At 44.7% G+C, this 13,697-nt stretch overlaps 1 protein-coding gene across 4 annotated transcripts in view; it reads left to right on the forward strand.

Moving 5' to 3' along the window:
• The first annotated feature begins 2,768 nt into the window (after window positions 1-2,768).
• TENT4A (terminal nucleotidyltransferase 4A) overlaps window positions 2,769-13,697 on the forward strand; it is a 61,105-nt gene continuing 50,176 nt past the window's right edge. For 2 of the 4 annotated variants that reach the window (XM_005239730.4, XM_013301004.3), the window contains exon 1: window positions 2,770-4,008. In XM_005239730.4, the coding sequence (XP_005239787.3) occupies window positions 2,864-4,008 (1,145 nt within the window). In that variant the 5' untranslated portion in view covers window positions 2,770-2,863. Of the gene's footprint in view, window positions 4,009-13,697 lie in introns of all 4 variants that reach the window. The other 2 variants (XM_013301003.3, XM_005239731.4) reach the window with 2 other exon arrangements.

Raw genomic sequence — 13,697 nt, forward strand, 5'->3', positions numbered from 1 at the left:
TGAATTGTCATGGGATACATGAGTCAACTGGCCTATTAACCAACCATTGCTTATAGATTTCTCAGAGGAGACTTCCTTCTCCTGTCTTAAAATGTTGACCACTGAGTAAGCTGTGCCCAAAACTTCCGTCCCATGCTCTCTATTTCACTCGTGGTATTTGCTGCCTTGATCTCATAGAGAGAACTGACAAAGCACCATTGTAGCTTCAGAAATTCTGTCTACAGGAACACAGTCTAAGTCAGTGAGAGGAAACCCCTTCTGAGAAGAGTGTAGCTGCTTCAGGAAAGAGCCTGACCCCTTCCAAGACAGTGTTGCCACTGATGAGAGTCTCAGCAATACCGTGTCTCTGCTCAGACAAAAGCTGCTTTTGAGTTATTGCCTCTTACAGTGCAGCGGTCCCTACCAGCTGGACCTCAAAATGAAGTTGGAGGTAATTTCAGCAACGTGAGAAATCAGGCCCTCTTGAAAGCTCTGACTTTTAATAGATGGTAGCAGGGCAGGGAAGGAAATAAAAAAGGTCATGAAACTGCAGAGCTTGGAATTGCCTCTACAAGATTGGTACTTGTGTCTTTTTTATCCCTACCCCCGCCCCCCCAAAAAAAATCCCACAATCCACCAACCCCACAACCCTCTGATCAGTACTTCTTTATTAAGATTTTTATGTGTGTGATTAAGATGTGATCTTCACCTGTTGTGTGAAAAGTGAGAGCACGGAACTAAAAAGGTTGAGATCTGGGCTCTACAGCCTCCTTAGTACTTCAAAGTGGATCTACAAAGCAATCATTCCAACCACCAGCATACCACACTGGCTAGGCTTGCAGAAATACTGCCCATCCTTGTGTCTCCCTGCTGAACCTGGGTCCTCATAGAGGCAAGAATGCAAAGTATTTAGGGCTAAAAGAAGAAAGAGACAGTATAATTCTGTGGTTTATTTCTTAGGGCATTTCTATAAAAAGAACAGACTTGAGGGTCCTCTTTATTTGTCTCCATTCAAGTTCAATTAAAACCAAAACAAAAATATCCAGAATTCTTTGGGAAGATGAACTCTGAACCCAAGGACTGCAATCACTAACTCAAGCAGCTGAAACCTTTGCCAAAGATCCGTATACCTAGTAGATGACACCATTTAGAAGGGTGCTTTGGTTTCATCACATGGAAATTCTGGTGAACGTGTTTTTCCATGAGACAATCTTAAGTGCTTTTTCATGTGGTATGGTTTTGGTTAGTTTATTGTGTACTTTTATGCATAGTTTGGCTGTTATTCCTGAAAACAGATCTGTTTCTCAACAAAAACAAATGAATGACTTGCTCTTTCTAAATTACTTCCAACAATAAATGTTTGGCTGTCACCCTCAAATCAGTTTCTCTTGCTCTGGTCTGAGGGTATAGTTAGAGAATACAGCTGCATCAAATACAACTGCCCTCTGCTAACAAATGACAGTCCTGTTCTTTCATCCTCTCTCCACCCCCTCCTTAGTGTCAGCTCTGGTCACAAAGTGAGCTCATTCAAAATGAATGGCTGAAAACTCTTGCTTTTATTCCTAGTGAGTTTTCTTCTGAATTAGTAAGTTAAATTGGCTCACTTGATCAGTATCAGGGCTTGTGCAAGGGAGTTGGGAAGGAGACAGCAGGATTATGGAGAGTAGGACCTCTCCTTCTCCTGCTTCTGAGGCAGTATATTGTTAGATCACCTAAGATGTAACATGCAGCTGCACTGGAGGGCTGTTGTCACTGGGATTCTAATAGTATTCGTCATGTCATTATGCATGTACGACCCTTCCCTCTGCTGTTCTGCAGTCAGGTAAAGGCTGTATCCAACTGACTGGTGATTCCTGGAGACTTGGGGAGAGGACGCTTGATCCATACATGTGATGCAGCTGCTCAAGGAAAAGGCCAAATCATTGGATTTGAAAGAGAACGGTTAGGAGCATCATTCTGGAAGGCTGGCCGTTAAAGCCAATCTTTAGAGCACAGAACAAGCCCCGTGTATCTGCAGTGGCTCACACTCCAACAGCCACATGCATTTTACCCAGTGATCGCTGCACATGAAACGCATCCATTACAGAGACAACCCCTGGAACTGGCACCAACGCCTTCAGAGTCCAGCCCAATAACAACCTAAGGATCCAGTGGAAACGATGGTGTTTCACGGTGCTCCCCCGGAGTTAGAAAGCCGAGCGGAGCCCCCACCCCCTCCCCTTGCTTAGGAATCGTGTGCTTCCGCCTGCCCGCACAACCTGCGCACTTCTGGGGAGGGCCGCCCTCCCCCTCAGGGGTCGGCCCAGCCCCGCTCAGCCCCTCCAGAAGCAGGTCCGCCTGCACTCACTTCTCATCTCAGTTAGTCCCGAGTTCACCCTTTTATTTTTGTGGGGGCAGGGCTACACCTCTCCAAAGGGATAAGCCCCGGCACGGAGGAGACAACGCAGCGCTAGCGGAGAACCGCCGCTGGGCCGCGGCTGATTGCTGCGCTGCCCTGCCCTACCCTGCGTGCCCTGCCCCGTTCTCCGGCCGCCGCGGCCTCGCACAGGCCGCTGCCAGCGCGGCCCCCTGCCCGGCGGCGCCCGGACCCGGCGCGGCCCTGCCCAGAGGAGGGAGGGCGGGGCGCGGCGGGGGCGGGGCCGCGCAGGCGCGCTGCACGCCGGGCCCCGCCTCCCACCCGACGCCTTCCGAACCCTCCCGACGCCCCCCGAGCGCGCACGCGCAGGAGGGCGAGCGCACCGGAGCGGGGGAAGCCTTCGCAACGTCCTTCCCCCTCCCCCTCCCCCCGGTCTCGGCGGGCCTGGCCCCTCCCCCCGGGTTGGCCAGCGCGCATGTGCGGTTGCCAGGGCGGCCGTCTCCAGTGAAGGTTTAAAATCTGCGGGGCATGCGCAGTGCCGGTTCTGGCCCTGGCGAGGGGGACGCCACATTGGAAACGGCGAGGGGAGCGCTCCGGGCAGCGCCGGGCCGGGTACAGTTTGCGCCGCCTCCGCTCCTCCTGAGGCGCGCTCGCCTCGCCCGGCTCAGCCCCCCGCCTCCGGTCGCTCTCCCTCCGAGCCGCGACACATGCCTCTGCTCCCGGCCCGCGTCTAGCGCCGCTGCCGGGCCCGGCGCGCTGAGGCGAGGGAGTGCGCGGCGGGCGGTGAGCGGGGCGGCGGCGCGGCGCTCTGGCCGGGCCGTGAGGGTCGGAGGCGGGCGGGCGTGGATGGATCCCCGCGTGGCCTGGATCCAGCCCGAGCAGAAAGGCCCCGCGAATGCGCTGTGGATGCAGATCTGGGAGACCTCGCAGGGCGTGGGGGGCCGGGGCGGCGCCAGCTTCCCGCACTACCTCTGCCTTAACTCCCCGGCGCTGGACTCGGCCGCCTCCCCGCCCCGCGGCCACAGCTGCGTGCGGCTCGGGGCGCCCGGCGGCGGTGCCTGCTGCTCCTCTTCCTCGCCGCCGTCGCCTTCGCCTTCCCCTCCGGCCCTGCTGACCGGACTGGTGCCCGCCGCCGCCGGCGGCCCCGCGGCAGTGAACGGCGGCGGCGAGGGGGGGCGGCGGCTGCAGAAGTCGCCTTCCGTGTCTTCCTCGTCCTCCTGCTCGTCGGTGGAGTCCGGCACCGAGAGCCCCGGCTTCTCCTCCTCGGGATCGTGCAGCGGCGGCGGAGGCGGCGGCTCCTCCTCTTCCTCCTGCGGCCCCCGGGCGGCGGCGGTGGCTCCTCCCGGGCTGCTGGGCAGCGGGGCCGGACCCGGGGAGTTTTTTAACTTCCACGAGAACAAAGTGAACGGTGTGAACGGGCACCACCAGCCGTCGCACCTGGCGCGCAGCCCCCACCCGCCGCCGCCGGCGTCTCCCCAGCAGCACCAGTACCACCCGGGCCGTAGGAAACGGGAGAATAAAGCCAGTACCTATGGGATGAATTACCTGCTCTCCGGCAGCCGGGGCGTCGCCATCAACAACTCCCCCCACCAGCAGCGGCAGCCGCCTCAGCCAGCACTGCAAAGCCCCGGCACACCCTGGAAGACCAGAAAATACAGCCCGGGCGTGCAGGGGTGAGCAGCCGGGGCCCCTGGGGCTGCTGCAGCCCGAGAGGAACGGGGGGGCCTCGGCAGCCTCTCCTGCGGCCGCTCTGGGCACGGGGGCGGTGGGTGGGGGTCACACAAACTCCTCTGGAGCTGATTGTGCAGCGGGGTTGGTTGGTAGGGATGGCACGACACGAAACCGCGGTCTTCTGTAAAACACCTTGTCTGTGCTGGCCGGGTGGCTCCCGGCTCAAGCAGTGATGCGTGCAGGGCCTGGGAACCCATAGGTACAGGGGGTTAGGCCTTGCCATGTGGGCCGAGAGTTGAAGTTGTCAGGCAGCTATCAAATGGCACCTACAGTAATTAAAGCAAAGATGGAGGGGGGATGCTTGTCAAAGCTCTTAGTGGTCAGTTTGGATGGTAGGGGGGAAGTAAAAGGCTTCAGTTAGGAAGGAGCTCAAAGAAAATGCGCTAATTTTCAAATACCTCTGCTTAGGCTCTAGCAGACTAGTTACTTTGGGGAGCATTAAGAACATCAGTTGAAAGGGAAGTGCCCGGTTCTGGCTGAAAGAAGCACGAAAGTCAGTGTGGTCTTAGAACATCTTTGAGGGAAGTGTTTGAGCTCTAAACAAGATTGAGCCAGCCAGTAATCTGAACTGAAATCTTGGTTTTCTAAAGAGAACACTATTATGAAGCTTATCCTGCTCTGTGGCTGTAACTTTCTCATACAAATGGGTCATCAGTAAAGTAAGGCTGAGTATTCATTTTGGTCCAGTTGGTATGTACAAGGGACTGAACTTGAGCAAAGCACCTGTGGGTGCTCCATGAAATTCCTGTATTTCAGCTGTCAAATTTCACTCAGTCAAGGGGAAATGTTGCTTTCTAATGTTAAGGTTATTCATGGGAAAAGTGTTAGCTGCATTGATTGATCGTAGCAGATTTCTGATGTCATTTCAAAAATAGTTTCTTGGAACTCCTAAAATCCAAGGCTCTTGGATGCTTGTGGAGTAAAGGCACTGCATAATTGTAGAGGGAAAGAGATAAAGATAACAGGGTACACTTTTAGAGCTGGAGAAGTTTGAGAGATTTAATTTAAGGATGGTCTCTTCTGTTTTGCGTGATACCGCCAGCCATTGAGTACTTTGAAGTCATCCAAAAGTATTAAAAGATGTTTTGAAAATTTTTGTTTTTGCACACCGTAGCCCCTCCTAAGGAGGACGAGGCTTGTGACTACTGCTTTTTAATTCCAGACTGACACTGAAAATGAGAATTGCTTACAGAAAGCTAAGATTTGGATGTTTAAGATATGTCGTATGCTAGGAGCTTTGAGTTCTGTACTTATAAGATGTCTGTCTAGAATTCCAGTAGTATCTTAAAAATAGTCTGAATTTCTTGGTTTTATTTCTATAGAGATGCAGTAGAACAGAGTTAACAATTTGTGCAAGACAAGTCAGTGATACTGAGGTAGATCTCCAGTCAGGCAGGAGAGGGAGTTGCCTGAGGTCACCCAGTAAGTCTGTGGCAAACCTGGGGATCAAATCCAGGCACTGTAGGTTCCGTCCTCTGTAGGTTCCGTCCTCTAGCTGTTACGTAGCACCTACGCCGATTTTCGTCTTCTACCTGTTTGGTTTGTCTTTCCTTCAATAAAGGTTGTGCCACTCTTCAAGTACAAGTTCATAGAGAATGCATAGACAAGAAAATTGTTTAGCCAAGCTTCAGTTGCACTATTCAGTTACATAATACAGGTTGTTCTTTTGCTGATGTGTTAATGACAAGTTCTTGGCTAAATGTCTTTGAAAGTGGAAGCCGTGTTTCCTGATCTTCTGTCAATGTTCTGTGTAACTGCAGTGAGACCTGATGCTAGGAATGGGACACCAGTAACTACAGCATGTGTGATCCCATAGTTCCAGCTTTTTTCCTTAAAGTAGCAGGGAACTAGTGCTGAAGGAGAGCATGGAGGTTGGAACCATAGAATTAAATATGAGAAGCAGTTTCTGCCTTAAACTTTGAGTTCTGTTACCCAAGGTGAGTCTTGGACAAGCGTGTATTCTAAAACAGTTTTCTGTTTTGTGTTAGAATTTTTTGATGAAGTATTTCTGTGATTGAAATAACAAAAATAGTCGCCTGATGGGAGTGGCTTTAGGTGTTTATCTTCTGCAGTAATTCCTGACTACTGGTGAGTTTAACTTAATTTTCCTGAGGACAGGCTAGTGTATTATTTGCTGTTCAGGTAAAAATGCACTGGAAAGACTGGGGTGGGAACAGATCCCTACAGTATTTTCTTCTGGATCCCTTATGTTGCTGATCTGTTGCCTTTTGTTATTTGGAACTGTCAGCCCGGTCTTGAAGCATCACTTCCATAACTTTGATGGTCTATGGACAGAGCATCTTCAGTGGTGTCAAACTGGTATATGCAACTGTCAAAATGTGATCCTTACAATCTGCAGTTGCAGTCTGCTTTGGACGTGGATTATAGGAGGGACAACTTGATCCTGGATACTCTTGTGCTCATATTGTGCATGAATGTTAAAGCTTACTTTACCATGCATGTTGTTCTCTGCAGAACATTTTTCTACAACGTGCTGAAATTTCCAAGTGACATGCAGCAGCTCACAGTGTTATTGTATTGCCTTTCAGTAACAGACTAAGGGTAAGCTCTGGTTGCCCTCTCCCAGGCTGCAGTAGTACTTCTGATGAAATGCATGCATGCTTTGAAATACTACTGTGCTCCCTCCAGTTTCTCTTGCAGAGCTGGAGAATGGTCTATAGTGGTTTAAGTTGTCACAGTTTTTTTTGAAATGGATCATATTCAGTGGCTTTGAGATGGTAGGTGTGGTGATGTTTAGGAATGCTTTCTTTGTTTCGCTCTATGTACATGTTCCTTTTTTCCAGTGGACTTATACCTATCACTTTGACCACCTTCTGACAGCAACATGCCAGTCTTTGTGTTGTAAAGGAAATTCTCCCTCTCATAAAACACAATCGTGAATAGCCATGCTTGATTAGATTTCATCCTACAGCTACGCTTTAGCATGCCCTAGATTGACCTGTGTTATCTTTTTGCAGCTTTTTGGAAAGTTAAGGAGTGAGGAGAATGAAGCCATATTTATTCCAGTGCTTCAGCAGAGCAGTTAATATAGCAACAATATAAATTCATATATGCCTGGGTTTAGGTTGGGAGTACAGATGACAAAATGATTTAGATATGATGCAGCTAAGTGTCCTTTAATATTATGAGGTTAGCTCAGGCTGTTGACTGATGTTCAAAACTACATGTGGTTTCTTGCTACTGTGAAGTAGCCTCTTGAGTGGTTTTAAACTGCATCTAGCATCTTAGAGTCTCAATTCTTTGTACATCAAAATAATACCTTCTCTTTCGAAAAGTATTTTAAATATATCTGAGTAATTTAAGCATCCAGAAAGTTAAAAAGAGTTGGAATTTTACTTTAAAATATGGAATCAAGCTATTCTAAACTTTACTATAAAGACTGTACTGCCAGGTTTGCTTTGCTTGGGTACACAGTTAGCAGGGCACTTCCTCTTATTATGTAGCTAATAGCTTATAAATAGTATAAAATCATATTAGATTTAATTATTCTGCTTCTTAATACAAATTTAAGTAAATAAGGCATTTTAAACAATATGAGTCTGTTCTATGTAATTCTTTCAACCAAGTATTCAGATAAACTGTGGATGTTGAATGAGTGCTGAAATATCTGGCGTATCTGCTTGGTGCATTACAGTGCTGTGCAGAAACAACACAACTAGCTTCTTGAGGATTAGTGGGATACCAGTAGTGTTATGATACATTGGAGTGGTGCTCTGCCTGGACTAACTAGTGTTGCATAGCACCTGATAATTTACTGCATGCATTTTCCCCCTTCCATAACTGTTGGTTTTTAACCATCTCTTGATAATGACATAAAAGTTCTGTCATAGAGCACAAGAATGCAGACACCTCCATGTTTGCTTAGGTTGAAGAAAGATTCAGGCCAGCATTGTTTGGTGACCGTAGTAGGTACTTGGGGAGGGTTCTCATAAGCAAGGTAAGTTTATGATGATGCATCCCTAGAAGACTTGCTTCGGTGTTCGCCGGTTTGCGGCTGAAGGATGCTGTGTGCCAAGTGATGTCCAGAGATTAATTTCTGTAGCTACTCAGATGTGATGTTACTATATACTAAGCCTATATTAGGTTTTGTTTATTTCTTCACCTGTATGCTGAAGTGTTTCTAGTTCCAGTCTTACTGTGTTTTTTTGCTTTTGTGATACATTGTTGAACTTTGGTGACAGAGACAAATGTAATTACAGGGTTTTATGCAACGCACTATTAAAAATGCATCTTATTCAGGACCTTCCATAGCTCTAGTTCCATGATTGTCAGCCCTTGCTGTTTACTATGCTTCTGTCAGAACTGGACAATGCAGATTAATGTGTAGGGATGCCACAGTGTCAGCCCTTTTGCAAATTTTTATTTTCTTGTACATTGGTTGAGCTGAAGAAAATGCAGATTTTTGGAAACTCTCTGAAGCCTTTACTGTCTGCAGTGGGGCATCCAGCACTTGTAAGGGCTTTAAGGGATTCCCAAGGATAGTATTCTGACTCCTCCGTGTGTTTAACAGTGCTGTCTTGCTATAATACCTTCTAATAAAGAATCAACGCAGTGGACTCTGCTTTATCCACACTACTGTTGAATCATTAGTGTCTGTTATCTGCAATGTTATGTGGATACCTGTAGTGAAGGTCTTAATGTAAGAGACAGGCAGTGCTTGCAATGTACACTCGATTCTCGTTTCATCTGCTTTAGGATCAGGGCAGAACTAGGCAGTATATACTGTAATATGTAAGGAGGAGGGCGTGAGTAGTTGCCTGTTAGTCATAGTAGATTTCCAGAGACAGACTTGAGAGAGCATCAGGACGTGATTGAACAGATTGTTTTCATGCCTAAAGGTTGGTATGCAGCAGAGTTCAAGAGTAGCTGCTGGATGAATTGTCAAAAGAACAGAACACCTCTTTTTTGCTGTCGACTAAGTTGACTAGAGTACGTAAAGCTCAGAGTTTCCCTGCAGAGTGGATGCCTAGTGTAGAGTTGGAGACTGATGTTTTCAGTAATGGAATCAAAGGAATATTTTGGCAGTAGTAGACTTGAGAGAGAACATAGTACTAGAGGTCAGAAGGGCTGAGCTACAGTAGTAAAACATGAGAACACTTTGCATGACAGGTGCTTACATCTGTGTAAAGGAGAATGGGACATGTTTGGAGCAGTTTAATCCTGGCATCAGCTTTGTGATGCTTTTCACAGTTGTTAGGTTTTGGCAGTAGAGATAATTGGCACTAAGAACATAAACAGCTGTACTGGGTTAGACCATTAGAGACCAGTGCCAAATGTTGCAAGAAGCAAATACCAACATGAGCCTGTGGTGATATTTCTGGGCTACAGGCAGTGCATTGTTAAGCTTATTGTAGATTTTATGTATGAATTTGTCTCATCTCAAACTGGTGTGAGCTTCTGGGGGTAAGCAGTGTCCTGTGGCAAGTTGTTCCTCAGTTAAGCTACGCATTATGTAAAGATCCAGGGTGGTTTTTTTTATCCTGAGGCTGTCACTAGGGTTGTATTTGCTGCCAGCCATAGTTCAGTGTGTTAATGAGGCAGTCCATGAGTGCTTTTTGCAGCTGACTTGAAAGAGGGAAGGGAAAAGCTGAATCACCTGACAGTTGTCTGTTTTCTTGTCTATTTAACCACTTCTTCTATTGAAGCTGTTTCCTGCCTCTAGATGTTTATCACTTCTGTGTACCATATAATTCTGTTGTTATCTTTGGGACTTGGATGAACCAGATGTGTGATAGTGTCACAGTATTCCTACATCTTTAGCTATCTTGTTCTATCTTGTACTTTGTTTCCCGATTACTAACGTGGGACTTGCCTGTTCTTTTTGGCTACTGAGTATTGAACAGACCTTTTAACAGAATTCATATTTCAAGATCTTGAATTCTCAGTGTTTAGAGCCAGTGCAGAGCCCCTCATTGCATCTTTAGAAAGATAGAATTTTCTTCTATGCCTCTGTTGTGCTTACATTTATCCTATCTCAAATTCTGCTTGCTGCCTCATTGTGCAGTCTGTATTTTAATGTCCATCTGCAGTTTTTGAGCTGGTTTATTCTAGATAACCTTGCAGCCTCAGACTTTTCAGCTATACTGTTGGTCCCCTTGGAGATCACTTATGAGGATGTTGGCTAGCATAGGGCACCTGAGGCTTCACTAGTGACCTTCCTTTAATATGGAAACTAAGAGTTCCAGCTGTTTTGTTTTCTGCTTAAAACAGTTACCTACATGAAGGCCTTCCCTCTTATCCCATGACAGCTTAGTTTCTTCGTGGGGCTTCATAAGGACATGTGGGCTCGTTAACAAATGCCATTTGGAAATCCGGGTAGGTAACAGGGTGTCCTTTGTGGTTCACAGATTCTTGCAAATAATTCCTAATGGTTTTCTTTAAAACATTACTTCCATTTACAAAAGCTATGTTGACATCTGGATACAGTCATAATTATTCACGTGTTGCATTGATTCTACTTTTGACCAGTTTGACTATTAGGAATGTCAAAACTAATGCACTTAAATTAAAAAAATAAAGATTGCTTAATGGTCTTCTGATACAAATGTAGTATCAAGTGAGCGCTGCTTTTGGTGAATACCAAATTATCAGGAATAGATTTTGCTATGAAGTATTTTCTATGAAAAAATTGGTTTGGAACAAATTCTCCCTGCATAGTCGGGGATTAAGGAAACCTCTGGAGATAAAAAAAACCCAACGAAACCAAACAAAAAACCCCACCAAAAAACCTAGCTTTTTTATTTGTCATGCATTGTGATCATTTAACTTTCTCTGTTCTGATCACTTAATTCACTTATCAGAAGCAGGTTTTTGGGCTCCTGAGCTAGTTTATCTTTTCTCAAGCATAGGTTTGCATCTTGTTAAGTTGTTACTCATAATCCTTTTTGATATCCTTAATCTTCCAATCCTCTTTTCCTGCTTTGTACATGACTTCAGGGTTTCTGAAGGCATCTTCTGATGAAATCCTGTGACAAGGTAGTAGAAGCTCTTTTCTCCCTAAAATCTGATTAGTGATGCATGCTTTTGTTAAACAACTGGTTTGGTATCTTTAATAGTCTTTGACACACCTAATTCTTTTGGTTGAGATTTTAAATTGAGAAGCTTCCTCTTTTTATATGGTGAACTGCAGCAGTATTTAAATCCAGAAAAGGCTTTTCTAGCTTTTATTGCCTTGCAGAGAGACTGACTTGGAATATGCAGGGTTTGCTGCTAGTGGTGCTTTGATGGATACATTTTGAATTACTCTGCTGCTTAAGATTATGTTGAGAGTTGCTTCTCTTAAATGTTCAGTGGCTGACCTGGTGTAATGCATACCTGATGTACATGGGCATAATTAGTCTCTAATCACTAATGTATTTCTGCTGTTGCAACCTTTCTGACTTGTCTGGGATGTTAATTGCTTGATATCTTTGGGCATTTGGAAAAGAATAGTATTAAGACAGGAATTTCAGTGTTTAGCAGTTCCATTTATTGGCATAGTGAACTTGCAGATTCAGTTCCAAGGTTTAACATACGGTATGCTCCTTCACTGATGCAACAAAATGTGTGATGTTTTCTTGGTGCTGTGTTGAAGTCCGGCAGCCTCAGTCAAGAGTAATATACAGCTGTTCAGAAGCTTATGTAGCAGATCTGTTTTGCTATGTATTAACTTGGAGATGTGTAATTTTCTTTCCTAGATTTTCATAATGCAGGTTTTTCAGAGTACATCCAGCCATTAATAAGGTAATTCGTTGAGTTTTATTGGATTGACATACTTTGCAAAAATAGATTAGTTTTTAATTCTTTCTCTCTTCCAAAATGCAAACAAATTCTGTTATATTGAAGTCTGGAAATCTGCAGTATGAATCAGTCCAACAAGCTTAGTTTCTTGAGTGAGTGAACTGTCAAAGTGTGCCTAAGAGGTAAAATGAAATTTTCAAGAAATTCAATGTAAAATTAGGCCTGGCTCTGACTTGCAAGAGTGTAGGGCAGAGAGAAAGCGTAGAGAGGAAGTAGGAGCAAGATGATCACTTGTGGAAAAGTACAATAAACTACTTTGTTCTGTGGATGAGAACAAAGGTATTTTTTTCTTCCATTCTCTTGTTAGCTAACTTGCAAAGTAAGCTTGATTCTTATTTGAGCTTAGTATTTAGGGTATCTACCTGTAAGACATTTCACAGCTCTGATAAAAATTTTCAAATATATAGAACTTTTCAATTCTGCCAGTCTTTTGAGTTTGCTGCCTTCTATACAGTTATGGTGACAAAGATAATTGCTGTCTGAATCATGTAGTAAGATGAGACTGATTTAGTGTGGCGGTACAGTCTGTGAATGTAGCACTAATACGCCACCTGTAAGCCTAGAACATTGCATGGGGCATAGAGTACGATTACCTGAGTGTTACTGGTAGTGAGGAGGACTGGTATAAAAAAGTAAAGGTACCTGATGGGTGTTGTGAGTGGGGTGAGAGGAGAAGAATTGTAAATTCATTTCCTCTTCTGGGGCATAGTTCTAATTTTGCTACTTCTGCACATGTCTTAATCCTACATCACAGTGGGAAAATTCTGTATCTCAGAATATGCTATTGCTTTCAGTCATATATATATATTCTCCTTTATTTCACTAAACTGTGTTTGTGAGTTTTGAACTGTAACACTGATTTCAACTACTGAATGCATTTGATTGTTACAAGATTTCACCTGCATTTCCATGATAATGCAGTTGTGCTTTGCAGTAGTTGTAATTCAACAGATTTCTGAAATATGCACAGTGAAGTCCTCAGGCATGTTTTGGAGTTCATGCTTCATTGAAAGAACGTTTTCTATTATTTGTAAACTTTTATTTAAACAAAACTTCTGTTGAAATGCTGCCTATGTCTTCCCATTTCTTTAACTCCCTTTCCTACTCACCCCTAGTCTTACACCCACACGCTTTAACTGTGGCATATGTTCTTTATAAGAATTCTTGGCTGATACGTTAGACTTTTCAGTTAAAAAAGAATATTATTTACTTACTAGAGTGAGTATGTTTTTAAAAAGAATCGGTTGTTCCGTGTAAGTGATGCTGTCATGTTTCTATCTGTTCCTTTAGAATGAATTTATGTGCCTAGTAGTGTAGACATGATGTTGAAAAGAAACAGGATGCTTACTTGAGGAAACAAAGCCTCTGTAGCTTTGCATTCACCTTCTAGTTTGTTGATGTTGAGAATTTTGTTTCACTGCACTGAAGTTAGCCCTTGAAGTAACAAGTCAATTTTATATGTAATAATAGTTGTATATACAGTAAATGATGAGTAAAGTAGATGATTTCCTTAGAAACCTGACTTTAAGGAAGAACATTACAAAAGTATGACAGTGTCTCCTGAGTGTTATTTTAACTTGAAGACTAGAAATGTGTCTGCCTTTCCTAAAACAGTAAGAGGGATAAATTTTTGGTAAACAGAAGACGTCAATTCCGTTGCATAGTTCAACCTGTAAGCAGCCAGTGTTTACTGTGATTGGCAGTAATAGTGTTAGTGAATGGTAGGTTCCTCCAGGCTGTTAAAATTATCAAACTGAATAACGTAGCAAGTAAAAGTAGCCTCTCTTTTGCATCCCTGCCTTGTAATCTTTTCCACTTTGTGTTAAGAGTA

The sequence above is a fragment of the Falco peregrinus genome, chromosome 3 (genome assembly GCF_023634155.1).
Source record: "Falco peregrinus isolate bFalPer1 chromosome 3, bFalPer1.pri, whole genome shotgun sequence".
In the NCBI taxonomy this organism is placed as follows: Eukaryota; Metazoa; Chordata; class Aves; order Falconiformes; family Falconidae; genus Falco; species Falco peregrinus.